Source organism: Ambystoma mexicanum, chromosome 1p (assembly GCF_040938575.1).
Source record: "Ambystoma mexicanum isolate Mex_15411 chromosome 1p, UKY_AmexF1_1, whole genome shotgun sequence".
NCBI classification, from domain to species: Eukaryota; Metazoa; Chordata; class Amphibia; order Caudata; family Ambystomatidae; genus Ambystoma; species Ambystoma mexicanum.
Genome location: NC_090921.1, coordinates 239044025 through 239063268, shown reverse-complemented (window position 1 = coordinate 239063268; position 19244 = coordinate 239044025). Strand labels below are relative to the sequence as shown.

The following is a 19244-nucleotide window of genomic DNA, read 5'->3' as shown; positions in this document are numbered from 1 at the left end:
CCGAGGTACCCGACACAACGAACACAAAGCGACCGCCAATGCTATCGCTGTGGTTTCGAGTATCCGCACAGAGGCCCATGCCCTGCCATCGGCCAACGCTGCATGAGATGCGGAATGGAAAACCATTTCCAAGTGATGTGCAAGGAACTACTACCGGAAGGGAGCTCAACACGCCCGCGACCTGCCACTCACATGACGGAGACACACACGGAACAACATCGCCAGGCAGACAAAAATGCGCCATTCCCCACGAATGCTTATCAATGCCCAAACACCGTAAGAGCCCTTGAGGGGCTTCAGATCGAACCAGATAGGAAAGATCATGAACTATATGACATCCACCAGAGCGACTTCATGCAAAGCCTGGAACACGAGACGACCTACAAGGCAGAAACCCCAAGCCCCTTTGAGCAAGGCAGAGACCCATATCTCGACTCCCCACCACAATATCAGCCGGGAGGGAATGAACAGGCCCGATACCTACAAGATGGCTACGACAGAGAGTACGCATGCCTCCTCAGTGTTGAAACTGAAGACACCTCAGCTCCCAGACTCACAATCCAGATGGGAAGTACCAGAAACAAATTCATCGTCGACACGGGAGCGACGGTAAACGTCATGAATGAAGACATCTACCGGGAAATAGCCTCCTCGTACCCATTGCAAGAATCCAAGACACACATCTTTCAATGGGGAGCTGCACAGCCGATGACTTCCAAAGGAAAATTTCAATGTGACCTACGGCACAGGGACATCACAGTAACTGCCACGATACATGTCATAAGGAGTCCATCTGTCGGCCGCTGCCTCCTCAGCTACCGCACGGCCAACGCCCTCGCCTTGATTGACCTACACTACGACCAGTCAGAAGTAATAGAGGGACTACCAGTGCCACACAAATCCGTCAGAGCAATGATCGACAGACCCCTGGCGAAGGGAGACCGCAAGAGCCAATTCCCCAGGTTATTCGAAGGAATAGGAATGCTAAAAGGATCACGCATCAAACTACACATCGACAATACCATCAGGCCAGTACCACAACACCCGCGCAAAGTGGGCTTCCACCTTCAGGAACAGGTATCAAAAGAAATCCAACTTCTCCTTCGCAACGACATCATAGAGAAAGCAGAAGGGCCAACACCATGGGTATCGCCAATAGTAATAGTTCCCAAGGACAATGGTCGTCTCCGCATATGCGTTGACATGCGCATCCCGAACACGGCCATCCAGACGGAAAGGCACCCAGGCCCGAGCCTGGAGGACATGTTGATCAGGTTAAACCAAGCAAGGTTCTTCTCAAAGCTTGACCTCAACCAGGGCTACCACCAGCTCATCCTGGACCCAGAATCATGACCCATCACCACATTTGCAACGCACGATGGCCTATTTCGATATAAGAGGCTAAATTTTGGCATATCATCTGCCGCAGAGATCTTCCAAGAGACCATCAGACGCCTCATAGCATCGAGAGATGAACGCACTAAACTATAGTGACGACATCTTAATATTTGGAAGAGATCAGGAGCAACATGACAGAGCCCTAAGAACCATCTGCTCCATCCTACAAGACGCGGGACTGACTCTCAACGAATCCAAGTGTGACATCAACAAGACAAGCCTCAAATTCTTCGGCCACATATTCTCGAACAAAGGTATAACAGCCGACCCGGACAAGATTAAGGCCATTACGATCTCTAGGCACCTACGACCACGGCAGAACTGCGCTCCCATGGCGGGATACTGTGCGCGTTACCTTCCGAACTACGCCACAACAACTGACCCGCTCCGCAACCTCCTAAAGAAGAATACACCGTTCATATGGGATGCACCCTGTCAGGAAGCGTTCATAACGATAAAAGAAGGTCTCACCAACAACCGACAACTGGCGTACTTTCGTCCGGACTGGCACACCATCATTACGGTCGCTGCAAGTCCAGTAGGACTAGGAGCCATCCTTGCCCAGACCGACACCGCAGACAACGCTCATCACTCAATAGTTGCATATGCCAGCCGAGCCCTGTCACACACGGAAAAGGCCTACTCCCAGGCAGAGAGGGAAAGCCTAGCTGCAGTATGGGCATGTGAGAAATACCACCACTTTATCATTGGCCGGAGATTCACCCTGGTAACAGACCACCAAGCCCTAATATCAATCTTCGGGAACCCCAAAACGAAAATGCCGCCTCGCATAGAGCGATGGGGGATAAGACTGCAAGAGTACGATTATTCCATTGTCCACAAACCAGGAGGAGACGCCAACCCAGCGGACTATCTATCCAGACACCCCCTACTGGACAATGACGACACCCTAGCCCATGAAGCCACTGAATACATCTCGTACCTGTCATCAAATGCCATGCCACCTACCATCTCGACCGCAACGTTCGAAGAAAGGAGCAAAGCCGACCCAACACTCAGAGCTGCTGTCTCTCTCACCCGTTCCAACAAATGGAGGGAACGCCACACAAAAGGAACCGAAGAGGAGGATGTAGATCAGAAGGAACTTGACCGGCTGGCCAAGATACACGACAAACTCGTAGCCACTGACCAAGGACTCTTGCTATGTGGGAAGAGGCTAGTAGCACCAAGGGACCTAAGGAAGACCCTAGCAATGCTGGCACATGAGGGCCACAGGGGAATCGACAACACAAAACGATTTCTCAGGAACTATGTCTGGTTCCCCTACATGGACGTGATAGTGGAGGACATGCTCAGACACTGCAGGCCCTGCCAACTGGCAGCGAAAGGACCGAATCCAAACCCTCTGCAACTAACCACACTCCCGACAAGACCCTGGCAAAAGGTTGCAATGGACTTCTATGGACCTCTAGAAGAAGGGGGCTATCTATTAGTATTAATAGATGAATATTCGAGATTCCCCTTTGTTAAGCAAACGCCTTCAACGTCCTTTGTGGAGACCGCGCCCATAGTGGACGAATTATTCAGCGAGTGGGGCATCCCCAATGTCGTCAAGACCGACAACGGTTCTCCATTTCAAGGACGAGAATTCGCAAACTTTGCAAGCCACCTAGGATTCCACCACCAAAAGATTACACCTCTCTGGCCCCAAGCCAACGGGATGGTGGAAAGGTTTATGGCCACCATCAAGCTAACCAGACAAAAAGCAGTAGCGGAACAGACGCCTCACCCGAAGGCCATCTGCAGAATGCTCCGAAGCTACCGAAATACCCAACATGACGCAACGGGAAAGCCACCAGCTGAGCTCATGGTGAGGTACCAACCCAGAACACGCATTCCCCGATGGGAGGACTACACCCCTGAAGAAGACCTAGCCATCAGAGAACGAGATGCCGAAAAGAAGAGAAAGGCCAAGCAATGGGCTGACACCAAACGGAGAGCGAAAGAACAACAACTAGAGATGGGGCAAATGGTCCTGGTGCGACAAACACAACGCAAGAAAACGGACACCCGATACAGCCCTGAGCCGCGAATCATCACAGCCATCAAGGGACCCATGATCACAGCGACTGGAGAACTGGGAGACGTCACCCGCAACTCCTCCTTCTTCAAGAAGCTATATCTGGAGGAGCCCGAAACACAAGAGACACCCGACGAGAACTTCAGTGAAGAAGAAGAAACAGAACCCCCAGTGGAGTCAACTGGCGAAAGCCGAGAATCCCCAGGGAGACCCTCTAGGACAGTAAAGAAACCAGTGAGGCTCATCGAACAGATGTAACTGGGCTCTCATGTCAAGTACGGGGGAGGTGTTGTACATGAACAAAAGGGACACAGCCTTTTAAGAACACCAACACAGAAAGAGCGGGAGGAAAGCGGAAGGGGAGGGAGTTGGAGTGGGAGACGGCAGTAAGTGTGAAGGAGTGAATAAAGGAAGTTCACAGCAGCGCTGGCTCCGTCTCGTCTTTGCATGCCTGTGCGTGATTGAGTAGAGCCCAACAAAATGCTTTGAATAGCTTCGACGAAAGTCACTCTTTCAGTGCTTTAAGTGGAGTGGTAAATTGAGGGAGGCTCTCATTAGGGGGTGTGGCCTAAGTATGATTGCATAGGTCACGCCCCCCAACAAGCGTCCCCAGTAAGAGCCCTCCCCCAGCCCTTGCATTCAAAGAGCCAAGGTTAAAGAATTGACTGCGGCGGTCGCTGCCCCTCCCAGTCAACCCTTCCACCACAAGGCTGCTTGAATTCAACGGGCTGACTGCTGCGTAATGTCTCTTTTTTCCGAAAAAGGAGGAGGGCTGGATTGCCAGCCCCTCCTTTTGTTTCTGAGTAAAGAGCTAACAAGCAGTGGAAGCCCTTTAACCAAGCCCAGTTAATGGGCTTCCTGCCGCGTGTTAGCTCTTTATTCAGAAACAAAAGGAGAGGCTGGACAACCCAGCCCTCCTCCTGTTTCTTAATAAAGAGACATCACGCAGCAGGTTTAGCCGATGTGCTGCTGGCTTACACAGCTGACTTCAGCTGTGTAAGCGTGCAGCGCTCAGCTTAACGGCTGGCTGAGAGATTGGCGTGACTGGGGCTAGTTGGAGTGAGCCCCGGCAGGGCCCCGGCTCAGGAGCCCATCTCAGAGACTGCCGGGGGCTGGCTCACTGAAAGCCCTGCACTCTTTGTAGAGAAAGACAGACAAAGGGTGCTCCTTGTTTGCCTCTGCTATTTTATACATGTTTTTATTGCAGAGTGTGTCAACAACAAAAGGCAAAGAAACAATCCTTGTGGCTAAATGTGGTAAGCGTTTAAAACATCATGTGAATTGCCATGTCAGAGAACAGTCGACCAGAACCTCGCTCCAAGAGTTTGAAAACTACAGCTGGTCAAGTATTTGCTGATTCTTACTTCTTCCAATGTCAAATAATATACATTGTTCAGTCAGTGTCTGAAAGTGTATTTGATGAGGCAAATTGACTGACCTCTTCTGATCCCCCGATGAAATGGATTACCTGGAAGACAAGGGGCTCCAGGTCTTTTCACATTCATCCTACCTGGCTTGCTATTATCCTGAACACAGATTTGTTTATTCTACATCATTTATTCGCCCTCATCATGTCAAGAATCGACTATGCAAACAGCCTCTATCTCGGGATGCCGGAATACCTTCGGAAGAAATTTTAATGCATCCAGAATGCAGCAGCCAGACTCCTCCTCAAACTATCTAGAAGAAACCACATCACTCCAGCGCTAAAAATACTACATTGGCTCCCAATCAAACATCGTATCACGTTCCAAAACAATGTGCAAAAAACACCGCGCAATCAGCTGTAAGGGAGCAGAATTCCTACAAAAGAAAATAACAATCTACAAGCCAACGAGACTCCTCAGATCAAGCAATGAAATCCGCATGGAACCAAAACCATACGTCAAGAAAAAACCAGGGGGTTCCTCTTTCTCCCACCTAAACCCAAAAACCTGTAACAACCTCCCGTTAAAAAAAAAAAGGAAACACCAAAGACCACCTAAAATTTTAAAACCATCTAAACACCTGGCTCTTCAACACCTCGCAACCAAATTGAAACAACTGAAACAATCAAACAGGGAACACAAAAACAGATTGACAGAATATATGATGGTACAGACAACAACCAGGACCGACTAAGAGAAACTCCTACAAGAACAAGAGAGACGATGCAGGTGGTATAGAACACAAGCGACAACCCCATGAGGACAGTAGCTCAACACTACCAACAACCTTACCCACTCAGAAAGGACGTAGAGTATGGGCGGAGCTCGCAAGTAAATCAATCCGAAAAAACTAGATTGCAGCAAAGACAAACTGGGATAAAAGGGCTGGCCAAATACAAAGATGGAAATATTAATGTAGCTGATTTAGCATAATGACAGAGATATGAGACAGCCTTATCACGTTGAAACTTAATCACCGACAGGAAACAACCCTCTTTAAATCACGAAAGAGATGCAATAGGAATATGCATTTCTCCTAACAACCAGGGTACTAACCAACCCCAAAAAACGACTAAAGGTTCACCACTCCTCTCACAACTCTCACACTCTAACCAAACACAACCACAGCTCATAAAGCCGCAGCAACCCGCACGCACTTCACCACACCGCAACAACAACCACACCAAACAGACCCCCACACAACAGCACATGAAGGACTCAGAACCGAATACCACACCAACATGCTCGGCGAACAGTGTTAACCGAACTGAAGCTGCCAACAGTACTTCACAGCTCCCTTGCTATTCTCCAAACTTTGTCCTACTAACACGCCTAACCTACCCCCCAATTTGTTTCAGATCCCCCAGAGCCCCAGTGCACGCTACAAATATCCTTTAAGATTAAGATTAACATTACAGGAAACATAGTTGACAACCCCATGTAACAAGGATGGTTGGAGGGGTGGACTGGAAACAAAAAGATGCCGTGGAAATCATTTTCAAAGTGGCCCATACTACACATTTTCAGCAAGCCCAACCCTTTTCCTATGGTAAAATTTGGAAAGACCTCACAAAAGAGGCCCAGGGTGCAGAGGCCTACCGGGAAATCTCCAGAATTCCCTACAGGGCAGTCCACCTCTGTGGTTAGCATATTATACACAACCCAGCAATAACCTTGCTGTGAGGACGTCCCAGCCGGGGACTAGCGGTTGGAGTCAAATCTATATATTCCCTGGAACCCTTTTCATGGAATAAATGTTCCTCTTATGTCCTCTCTGCTATCTTACACATTACCAAGCGTCCTCCCAAAGCTAGAACATTGATCTTTAATGTATACAATTTTCCCTCTGGTTCACACACACAAAAAGCATACATAAAGTGATCAGTGAGACAATCCTATTATGGTACGAAAAATACCCTAAAAGGCATATAATTATACCTGGAGAATTCAATGTAAAAAATCTTCACTTACAACAGAAGTGTACAGGTAGCCTTGATTGAAAGTGTAAACAATGTATAAATATGCACGATCTGGAATATTTGTCTTTCTACTCACCGGACAAAGATACTGCCACTTATACGTGGTCAAATGGCCATTCTTGTTCGCACATAGATTACGTAATATCAGATTCGGCCATTGGGCTACGTTGTGGATTAGTCAAAATGTAGCCGATTGATGTAAGCGATCATGCCCCCTTAGGATGCACTGTCAACGGTGCCTCCCAGGGATTTACCATCTTTAGGAATGGAAAAACTGGAATTAACAAACACGTTAATCGAATATTCTGGACTGGTAACATTATAAAAGAGATTAACACCACCCTGGAAAATAATCATATGAAAATTGAGCAAAGGGGGAAGTTCAAAACGGGGAGTATTCCTGTGAGTTTCCCCAATACATTTGTCACACACTAGCCACAGGTCTTTACCAATTTTTAGAGTTATTCATAAACATCTACAAACATGTAACCTATAACTAAAGTTGCCCTCCAACATTTCTTCCTAAGCCCTTGTGATTTTACTACCCATAGGATGCGCTGACTATCTGCTTATCTAGGGTTAGGGGATAGGGAGAGAGACTGGCCCTATCTCACACTATTCATCAATAGTTGTACAGGATTCACTTAAAATGTTTGTGTGGCCAGAACATTACTGATGAATTATGTAGCTTTATTTTTATTCCCAGCTCAGTATGGTCACACTTCAAACGAGGAAGAAAACAATTTTTCTTTAAAAAGTTTTTTTTATGTTTAGAACCCCAAAATGGGTATTGTTTATAAAAAGGAGAAGGAAAAGACAAGTCATGAGTGGTGTCCTTTCCGCTCAGTTTGTTGGTTACTGTGCAGCTGGTTCTTAATGCAGCTGTACTTGTACCCAATATGGGTATTTTTCAAGCAAAAAAAGCATTGTGCAACCCTCCAGATCATCGTTTTTTTAGCCTGCCAAGCCATTACAGAAGGGGAAAGACCATCTGCAAATCAGGCTTGGCCCAACCCCAAAAGGGGCCGTCCAGCCTGAACTGCTAGGTCACATCCCTTCTGCACGAGACCACAAGCATCCCCAGACATGTTTCAGCCTTGCTGGGTGTCATCAGTTAGGAGTAGCTTGGGACTATAGGCCTAGCAGGCACGGGACCCACGTCTGGGCATACTGCATCCTACTCAGGGTGACCAAAGTCAAACTAAAAGTGGATGGCTGGAAGTTTTTGAATAAATCATAACCACACAAACCACTCTGGGCAACCCTCCAGGCCATCGTTCTTCGCCTGCCAATCCATTACAAAAGGGAAAAGACCATATTCAAATCTGGCTTGATCCCACCCCCAAAGGGGCAGTCCCGCCCGAATTGCTAGGTCACATCACTTCTGCATAAGACCACAAGCATCCCCAGCCATGTTTCGGCCTTGTTGGGCATTATCAGTGAGGAGTAGCTTGGGTTTATAGGCCAGCAGGCATGGGACCCACGTCTGGGGGTATCCAGGCATTCTTTCGAAAACATAGTTTCGAAAGACAAAAATTCCGAATAAAAAGTTTTGAAAAAAAAAATTAGAATGCATTTTTTTTTCATGGTACCGGTTTTATTTTAGTTTCGTATAGAAAAAAAAGCTTGTTTTAAAAAGTAAACAGGGGATTGGGGGGGGAGCCCCCCATTAAAAAAAAATGCATTAGAAACTTTTTTTTTTAGGCTTTTGTGTAAAAATGTTTGTCTTTCGAAACTATCACTGTCGAAAAAATCACTATAAACCACGTCTGGGCATACTCATCCCACTCGGGGTGACCAAAGCAAAACCAAAGGTTGATGGTTGATGCTTCAACCTGTTTGCCAGTTCACCTGGCTTGTCTTCGCCACATCTTCACCCCCTCAAGACGCCCACCATACTTCTTCTCTGGTAGGTGGTAATCTTTATCACACCCAGATTTCATTAACTTGCTCCTTCTCCGACCATCCAAATGTATTCCACATTGCCTCTTCTCCTTCCCATTCTTAAACTCCTAAGGATATTTGCCATGCTGCTCTTTCAAGCGCCCTAGCTTAGTGGATCCCCAGCCAAACCCAGAGAACTCCTATAGTGTCCATTTTAGGCCTAAACTATATTTACTTGTATCTACAAAAACAGCCTCAGGGCATGTGTAGTGGCAGCGGCCCCACCGAGCCCCATGAACACACCTCTATGCAACCCCCCTCTCACGTATGCTCTATGGACCTACCGTTGACTCACTGTTCTCCTTCCAAGAGCTTCCTCTTTCTACTCCTAGGTCACCTGTCTGCTCGCCAGGAGAGCCCTGTGACCCTGACATACCAGCTCTCGGTTATCCCTCTATTGTGGGCAAATTGTATCCCCTTCACATCCATCCACGCGTCACATAGCTCCTTGATCGCCCAGGCCCTAAAACATTTCAGAGAAAAACTTGTTTTGCTGATTGCTATTTTACCCTATAAATCAGCATCATGACAACCAACCAGCTGTTCCACACCAAAGATTTTCCTGGTTGGTCCAATACACTCTGCACGCTCTACCCTCGCACCTTAAACTTCCCAATAAAAGGTGGTGGATGAATTGTGATCACAGACAACCACATGCATCATCAATGCTTACTACAATGGCTGTATAATGATGCAAGCAAGCTCTAAAGCTTTATGCTACCTCTCCCCCTCTTTGGCAGTCTCTTGGGTGTTTTATGAAACTCTGCATATTTGATTGTCCTTCAGCACCTTGGCACAACTGATGACGAAATGTGACTGACAGCGACGCAGGGAGTGGTGACTTGACCCCTGAGGCTGGATCCCCAGGAGGAGAGGGGGTAGGAGCAGCTCCAGAGAGAAGATGCAATAACTGAGAGAGAAAATGCGATAGACTATGCCTACTGGTATCCTCCTAAGGGTTGTAGCCGGACTATATTTTTGTAAGTCCACAGAAGTCACTCTCGTGTTTCTTTATAACAGAGCATGGCCTGAGACCATGTGGCGAGCCAACCAAGAGAGCGTCTCATGGGTTGTATAGCTGCATGAGCAGCTTGGGGATGCTGGTGCAACATGGCGGTCCATAGACTATGGGACAGGACTGACACAGGTTACAAAGACTGAATGAAGCATAGAAGGTAATAAGGAAATCGACGAAAAAGTGAGAGGAGTCCTCTGGCGTTCCTTTCCGGTGGCCAGCTTGCCTCAGTCCTCAGATAATGGGCTAGGAGGCTTTCTCACATGTTTCCCATACCAGGTCCCATAAGGGTAGATCAGGGTGTTAATGCAGAGGGAGGGCCTGTCTGTGAAATATTTTCTAGGCCAACCACCAAGCGCTCCCAAAGGACTATCCTGTACTAGGCTGTATCTGCCCTTAGTATAACAGCCAGTTCAGCCTCTCTCTGTCACGCCGACGTTTGCAGCGCGTCTACTATTGGCCTTTCATAAGCAATTAGAGATACTTCAGCTCAACTAGCCAATGTTTCCCAAAAGCTGCAAAAACGTATTTTATTTTACTTTTATACAGATTTAATTATTATTATTATTTTTTAATTTTCTTTTTTATTTGTGTTTACTCAAAAGATTTTTACAAAATTTGAGGTTTCTGTCTTTTGTCTGCGGTCGTGAAAAAGAAAAGAAAAAGAGAACAGCTCTCTAAAAATGTGCCTTTGTCGGCCAGTTTATGGCTTCCAAGATTTTGTAAGTGCCTATTTGCCATTGTGTTTTGTCGCCTCCAATCAGACGAGACCAACATATTTCTTCGTCCTCTATGATGAAGTCTGTGAAGGTTGATTTTAAGTTTCGGCTTCTTATATGTTGGTTTGAGGCACATTTTAGGAGCAAATGGCGGATTGTTTCCTTTTCTTGTGTCGCACAAAATCGACAACAATTATTTTCCGACTGGCCTCTGATTGACAAGATCTCGTTTGTCTGCAGTAAGTTTAAACGGGCCCTCATCAGCATATCTCTCCCCTTCCTGGATGGTAACTTCTTTATATACTCCTGGAGTTCATTGTGTTTTTTCGTATTTGGAGGCAGGTGTAAGGTTAGTTTATTTTTTCCTGCTGTCTCCAGGGTGTTTATCCAGTCAAGTTCTTTGATTTTGGTGAAGGTTCTCTTTGGGTACTTTGTTAGTTGTTCTTCATCTGCCTGTACCTGTTCTAGCAAACTGATGTTTTCTTCTTTCCATTTATTAAGGGATTTGCTTGTGTTCCTTTCTATTTCGAGGTTGATGAGAAAATATATTGACGGTGGCTCGGCCATCTGGCATTTCCTGAACAGCCTTAGAGACGATTGTCAGACTGAACTTCTAAGAGATGGTAAGCTGAGCTCTCGTCGAATTGAGGCTATTGGGGTCGAGTTTGGGAGTCTAAGTACTTTTCGCCAAAACTTTGCCTCAATTTTTGTCCAGATGGATGGTGGTAGGTTCATCATTGCGTCTCCCCCATATGTTAATGTCGGCATCACCTTTTTCTTGTAGTGTTCTAGCACTGGGATCAGCGAGAATCTTCCGAACTTTTTATCTATGGCCCTAGCTTGAGCTGCCAATTTATTGACTTTGGTCATCAGGGCCAATTGCATAGCTTTGTCTTGTGAAGAGGAGTCCAGGATTACTCCTAGGTATTTGAAATCGAACACTCGCTCGATCAGTGATCCTTCCTGTTTTAGTTTCAGTTTTTCTGTTTTCCTGGTCGATTTTTCTAGTACTAGGAATTTTGTTTTCTTTGCATTTATTTCCAGTTTATTTTCTTGCATATAGCCTAGGAGCTTTGTCAATTGGCGCTGCAGACCTATTGGTGTGTGATCCATTAGGACCAAATCGTCTGCGTAGAGCAATCGCGTTATAAGGGTTTTGCAGATTTTTGGAGGAAATGCTCGAATTTCTGGATCCTCATCTTGGATGTCGCCGATAAATGCCAGAAATAAGGCCGGGGCCAAAGGGCATCCCTTCTTCACTCCCCGCGCTGTTGGAATGGGTGATGATAAGAGACCGTTTTGGTCGAGTCGAATGCGTATTGAAGTATCGGTGTACAGTGCCTTAATCGGGTTTAGTATAGAAGGTGGACAGTCCCAGGCTTCAAGTTTGGACAATAGGCAGACCCTGTCAATCCGGTCGAATGCTTGGGTCAGGTCGATGAACGCCACGAAAATTCTCGTTCCCCCTTCCAGTACTCTGTTTTTCAGCACGTTTAGCATTAGAATGTTAGTTGTCGTGCCCAGATTTTTTTTAAATCCAGTTTGCAGTGGGTCGTTGCAAGGTGATTCCTCCGCCCAGATCTTAAAGCGGTCAAGAAGCATTGAGCCAAACACTTTACCTATAACATCCAGGAGCGCAATGGGTCTATAATTTGTCGGGTCCTTTTTGTCTCCTTTCTTGAATATTGGTACCATTGTTGCTTGTTTCCATGAGGGTGGTATCGTTTTCAAGCTGCAGCATCTGCCAAAGATTTTACTTAGCAGACTGGCTCACTCATTTTGATTTGTTTTTAAATCAATGTTCGTAATCCCATCGGGTCCTGGGGCATGAGAGTTTTTTAAGCCTCTGATCTTTAATCGGATTTCCTGTGGGTCATCTATGTTTACCCATGGCTCCGAAGACATTTCGCCCTGTAATTTTAAGTTGGTAGTTGGTGCCAGGTACATAGTAGTATAGTATTTTGTCCACGTAGTTTCTCCAATCTCGGTTATGATAGTATTTTCTTGCGTTTCATTAACCGCTCTCAAGATTTTCCAAAATTCTTTTATGTTTTTGCCGTTTATCGCTTTTAGGATATTTTCAGCGTCTTGTTGGTAGAGGGACAGTCTATGACCTTTTACCCAAGCTTTGTAGAGTTTGGTTTCCACTTCCGCCTCTCTCACAGCCCCTGGGGATCCGGAAGATTTTGCTTTGCGTTGTATTTTACGCAGTGCCCTGCGTTTCTCCACCAGTGTTAGGTCATACGCGTGTCTTGGGGGATTTCCACTGTTTGTTTTTATTTTACGGTTCTTCTTGAACTTCGTCAGAAGTGGCGTATAGTCTGTTTTATTTTTGCCCAAATGGTTTGACATTGAGCTGAATCCTTTTTCTATTTCCACAATGGAATCTGTTGTAAGATGTAAGCGGTTTCCCTTCGTGTTGACTATGACTTGGTGCTCAGCGTAATCATTCCGGGGCCTTGTTGACATCCAAGTTGTTGACAGGGGGTTGTGGTCACTTACTGTTACTCGTGTAATTTCAAAGTCTTTCGTTATTGCCAGTATTGGTTCGGTGACGAAGATGTAGTCTATGGTACCTGTCGATTCATTTCTTTCCCATGATGGCGGGCGATTTGAGTCTGGGAATGCTTCGTGCAAATTGTGAAGGTTTCTTGAATTCATCAATTTGACCCATAGATTGCCACGTTGTTTGCCTGTTGAGTTGTGTCCTTGGTCCGCCTCCCTTTCGTCCGAGCTCGTGCACGTAGCGTTCAAGTCTCCACAAATGAGGAAGTATTTTACCAGATGTTCAGATAGTGCCTCGTCTATCGCGTCCTCAATTTTTTCTATGTAGGTGGTAGGCTCTATGCTTGCTGGGTTCCAGTAGGTGTTTGCTACGATTAAGGTGACTTTCTCATAGGCATTTTTGTCGGTATTCCGTCGGGTCCATGACGCCTTGACCATCAGAATCAATTGGTTGCTGATCAATGTTTCTTCTAATTTGATCCCAGAGTCTTTTTTAGACGCAATCAGTAAACCCGATGGAGGTCTTCCTCGACGTCCTTGTTTGGCTGGTGCAAGGATGACTTCGAACCCCCTTATTGCAGGGGGTTCGGTCAGCCAGGTCTCTTGGAGGCATAATAGGTCATATGACCCCAGGTCCATGTCACTTGGAGACAGTAGGTGGGTGTGTCCTCTCGTGTTCCACAAGCACATTTTTAGTTCGCACTTTTGGGGGGTCGAGCGATGTCTATCTTGAAGAATGTGCTCGTCTCTCGCGGGTTGCTATGTTTGCTTTTTTTCCCTCAGAGTTTTAGGCAACCAGGACCATATGCCTTTCATGGGTTCACATCTTTTTTGTGGGACTTTTTCTGTTGAAAGTTTGGCCGCTGTTTCTGGGATTGTCCTGGCATTGTTAAGTTTTTTTGTATCTTTGGTTTTTGTGGAACTTTCATAGTTTTTGTTTTCTTTGGAGGTTTGTTGGTTTTCCCTCAGTTTCTCTTCAGGTTCCAGGGCTCTTGCTCTTTCCTTGTTTTTTGCAGGAGATTTCTTACGGCCGGGTGTTCCTATGGCGCTTTTTAGGTGTCTGCCTACTTGCTTTCTGCTGGGCGTATTGCGCCCTTTGTTTTCAGCCTCCCTTTTGTTATCTTCTTCGCTTGTGGCTGATTGCACTTTGACATCATAGCCCATTTCGTCCAGCTCTTCACTACAATCGAGAATCAGGTTTTTCAACGTTGTTGATGTTACGTAGAGTACCGTTTTTGCTTTTGCGTTTACATGGCTGGGCTCTACCACAAGCAGGTCTTCTGATTTTATTTGATTCAGCTTTTGAATGTGTTTAAAAAGTTTTAACACTGAATTTCGGTTCAAGGTTATTTCATCTCTGTTTTCTTTCACTTGTGTCAGTTTTATGCGCCATTTAGCTTTGTCCACTTTTCTCGGTTTTAAGTTGTATTTCTGTGTTCTGGATCTGTACCGAAAGATCGTTTCTCCTTTATCTTGTGATGGGCTGAGTCGCTTTTCAGCATTGGTTTTGTTGTGGGCGTTCCTGGATTGAGAACGAGGTCTGCCTGGTGATGTATTTCTGTACGGTTTTCTTTTATGTTTTTGTTCGTCCCATCTATCTTCTGATCTCCTTCTTGATTTACCACGTTCACCATCTTTCTGTTTGAAGGAGTTATGTCTTTGTTCTTTTTTCCGATTTCTTGGGGTCTGATTGTCTCTGGGTCTCGATTTCGTCCTTTCGTTTTCTTTTTTTGTTTCTTTCATCATCCTTTTTAGCTTTGTCTGTCTATCTGTTTCAATTGATCTAACGCCCTTGTTCTTTGTGTTTTTCGCGTTTTCCCTAGAATCTTTTGCTGCTTTTTCTTCAGTCGCTTCTTCATGTCTCCCTGCGATTTCTGTATTTTCTTTTTCTTTGTGTGATTGTGAAGTTAAAGCTTTGCTGGGGCTATGTGCCTTTAGGCTCATAGGAGAGTTTTCTGGCATGTATTGGCTCAGGTTCATCAATTCTTCGTTTTCAATACTTTCAATTATTGATGGTGATAGGCTGGAGGTTCTTTTTTCTGATACTTCTAGGTTTTTTGTTTGCCTCGACTCTGGTTCTTTGGCTTTCATTAGTGATATTTCCTTTTGATTTACTGGTCATGTAAAAAATTGAAAAATACCTTCTGCAGTTTGGTTTCCAATAGTGGGTTGTCTAGGTGATGGTCTCTTTGTTGGTTGGCTCCCGGTCGGTATTAACTTTGCCTCTTTATTTGCACCCTCTGTTGGTAAGTTATTTGTTGTGAGGTCTATTGTAGCTATAGTTTGAGTCCCCGTTGTTTTGCTCACCAGTCTTTGTTCTTTTTCTCCATACTGCTCTTTTTTTCGGGAAGACGAGCCCTCGTCGTTTGTTATGACTGTGCTTGATTTTCTGGCTTCCAAAGCCATGACATATGCTTCTAGGAAGATAACTTTGCTGTGGATCATCGCTTGGATGCTTGTATGATCTTTCAAGGAGTCAGCAATAGTTTCATAAAGCTTCATAAATGGTGCCAATGCAATGTTCACTGATGACATAATTGACAATAAGTCAATTTTTTTTTTATTTGAGGAATCCGTCGGGCTGGTCAGTTGATGTGGAGAGATTCTTCTTATAGGTGATTCAGTTAACATTGTTGTCTGATTTGTCCAGCTGCCTCGAGATGGCCTTGTTGTTTCTGATGAGGCTCTTCCTTTTCGATTTTTGTCGATATGGGAACTTCGGTTGTCATTTCCCCCCCATATTCAAGTTTTGATTGATTTGGGGTCTCATAAGATTATCTTGATTTAGATCGTCTGTGCCTGCTGTGGATGGCCTTTCTATTGTCGTGCTCTCTCTTTGGGCTTTGGAGAGCCCTGGTTGATTGAGTTTTTCAGGCACCAGCGTTTTATTTGGGGTTTTGTGAGCTTTGTCTCTGTCTGTTCCTATGAAGGTGTCTACGTTCGGGGCTGTACCCTCATGTACCCTCAGGGGGTGAGGGTGTTGCAGGGTTTAGCTTGCAGGAGCCTTCCTCATTTTCTGTTGTTAAGCCATTTGGACCTTCCGTATCAACTGTAGTAAGGCTCTCCTCTTGAATGGTATGGGGGTTTCCTTTGCGCTGAGACATGACAGCCCCCATTTCTGACTCTGTCCGCATTTCTCTTGTGTTCCCCCTTCTCTGTGTCTTTTGTCAGCTCCGGATTTAACTGGCCTCTTGGTGAATTCATAGGACTCTTTTGGGGTGGCATCGAGCTCGGTGATTCCCCCTCAGCCCTCTCTTTGACACTTGGCTGTCCTTGTGCCTTATTCCTGCCTTCTGAGGCCAATCTTTTACTGTATGACAGGTTATCACTAACGTAGTGCTCAACTCTGCATAGTTTTGCTACCGGTAAGCAATCATTTAAAGCTTCCAGTATTTCAAGATCTGTAAATTCCCTCTGGGAGTACTCTTTTGTTGCTTTTTGCCTTATGTTTGCATAAAAATAATCCTTTATAGAATTTTTAAGTGCCCCTCCTTCTCCTCTCTGTGGCTCGTTTTCATTTATTTTGTCCATCAATTGTCCTGGTGTTTTTGTTACTGTTCGAGCTTCTGAGGCATTTTTTTCGTTCTGATACTGATCTTATTTTTCTTTATTTTGCGGCTCTTGAGTTTCTTGAGGGGCAAAGAACTTGTTCTCTGTCTTTTCTTTTTATTAGGGTTGGATTGCAATTGTTCATTGATTTTTTCTGAGACCAGACTGGTCTCTGCACTTTCCTCCGCCTCTTTGTGAATGAGAGCCACCACTTTCACTTTCGCTTCCGCTAGTGGATACGGCGGTGATGCCCTTGCAGTGTGCAGCTCTCTATCGGGCTCCCCCTGCCCGTTCTCCTCAGGTTATTATTATTGTGTCACCAGTTTCTTACAAACTTTAATACAAAACAAGAATGTTTGTTTTTGTTAGATATATTCTCTAGAGGGGATACACCTAATCTTGTAACATTTGGTTATTGTGGTATATCTCATTGGGGGTGGAGGGGTAATGCATTGGTGTCTTCCCTATTTATAGTAGTAATGCTTCCCTCAGAATATACCCTGTTTTTCATTCAATTTACAAGACATTACAAAACAACTTTGATCCTTAGTGCTCCGTGCCCTGAGCAAGGCAAATCTCCCACAGAGGTTCTCAGGTGAGGGTTGGAAGGATATAGCTATTAGGTCAATCAACAAATTGATCTCAGCTGGAGACCTGTATAAGATAGAAAGATTACTAAAAAGAAGTGACTGCAGAGGTTCTTCAGGAATTAGTGCGGCCAGGTTTATTTGTTAGAGGAAGGACAGAGAGAAATGTTGACTAAAGAGGTGGATGATATAAATGACCTGCCTTGAGCAAACAATGACAGTAAACTAGACTGGAAGACAATAAAAAGGCTTATGGCATGGATTGGTTTGGCGTCTGTTTATTTAGCGTTGTATATTGTTTGTGAATAGTGTGTGTTTAAATGACATATGCACAATGCTTCTTGTTCCCCCTAGACGAACAGGTGGAGATCACTGACACGCATAAAAGGCAGATATCGGAGGGTGACCTAGAATATTGGACATTCACAGGGGGAAGGGATTGTATAGTTGCAATTTGTACACCAGAAGTAGGAACTCAAGGAGGTGTTAAACTCAGGAGCCCATCTCCCGTCACGAAATGCAGACTCTTACCAGCTCCCAACCGTTACAGACAGCCTATCTGCTTACCTCACTCCAACACAAACATGGCTCCTCCAGGCCAACTGACCTACACTCGCAGCCAAGACCTCCCCCAGTGATTTAAACTCTTCATCTCAGCCTTCCCCTTGCTATGGCTAGTAGGAAGCATACACTACAAACCTTTAAGTGTTATCCTCACCCAAATAACCTCATGTCCAACCCTATCACAGAGACCATCTCCACTGGCAGGGCCACTGAAGCTCTGGACTATCAGGATAACAAAACAAGCTTTTCACCGAAGGATGCTACGGAGTACAAATAGATGAAGCTGCTAATAAACAAAACACACATGCCCAAACTTTCCTTTCATAAAATGACCAACCTAGGATTTGACCAGCTATGTTGTGTTATGTTAGGGGAATTTCTAAAGCGCTCGGTCGCCCGAAGGTATCATGGTGCTAGAAAGGGAAGGAGGTAGACCAGGACCTGTGCACACAGTACTTAAAAGAAATATGTTTTTACTGCCCTTCTAAACGGCAGATGATTAGACAATTTCTTAAACGCAGTTGGCAGTTTGTTCCAAAGCTGAGCTGGCGCTATTGAAAAGGCTCGTCCTCCTATGCGGGCACACTGAAAAGACAGCACACAAAGCAGATCAGATAATGCAGAACGCAAACAGCGCTTGGGGACATAGAGGGTAAACTTCAAGCGAAGATATTCCGCTCCCTGGTCATGCAATGCCCGATGGACGATACAGAGCGCCTTGAATCTAATGCGCTGGTTCACCGGGAGCCAGTGCAAAGCCCGCAGGACCGGAGAGATGTGGGACCCATAAGGGGACCCTTTTGCCACACGCGGCACAAGATTTTGAAGGCGTTGGAGTCGCTGAACCACTCCTTTCGGCTGTGCCAAGTAAAGGGAATTACAGTAGTCCAGCTGACTCAACAACATTGCTGCGACAACTGGTGGACGAAGAAAAGCTGACAGCAAAGGAAGCACTTTCTTTAAAATTTAAAGCTGGTAATGGCCGGTTTGACAAACTGTTGCTACGTGAGCATCCATTGACAAGGACGATGACAAGATTACACCTAAGTTTTTCACCTTCACCACAGTAACAGGAAGAGGGCCTAGAGAAGCGGGCCAGAAGTGAGAGACCCAGAGTGAAGGATCAGGAGGGGACCCTACCACCAATACCTCTCTCTGTCTTGTCACCATTCAACTTTAGCCAATTGTGGTTCTTCCAGTCCCCCATGGCCGCCAGGCACCCTTTAAAACACAAGACACCTTCTCCCGATCAAGATCTAAATGGATCAGGATCTAGGTGTTGTTGGCAAACGAATAGCACCTGGCACCGTAGAAGTGGATGAGACACACAAGTGACCAGATGTAGATATTAAAGAGAATGGGAGACAGGGAGGAGCCTTGCGGCACCCCACAGGCAAGGTGGCAGGGAACAGACAAAAAAGGAGGAAGAGAAAGCGCCTGGGAGCAGTCCACCAAGAACGACGAGAACTAGGCCAGCACTTGCCCAGATATCCCCATCTGGGCCAGACGGGACTGC

General features: G+C 45.6%; 1 protein-coding gene across 1 annotated transcript; it reads right to left on the bottom strand.

The window, feature by feature from the left end:
• Positions 1-13787: 13787 nt before the first annotated feature.
• Positions 13788-15119, bottom strand: LOC138472577 (micronuclear linker histone polyprotein-like). Its single transcript, XM_069610858.1, has one exon. The coding sequence runs from the start codon at positions 15117-15119 to the stop codon at positions 13788-13790; it is 1332 nt and encodes a 443-aa protein (XP_069466959.1).
• Between the last annotated feature and the right edge of the window lie 4125 nt (positions 15120-19244).

Excerpts from the sequence above, each read along its gene's own strand:
- LOC138472577 (XM_069610858.1), bottom strand. The coding sequence starts at position 15,119 with ATGAAAGCCAAAGAACCAGAGTCGAGGCAAACAAAAAACCTAGAAGTA.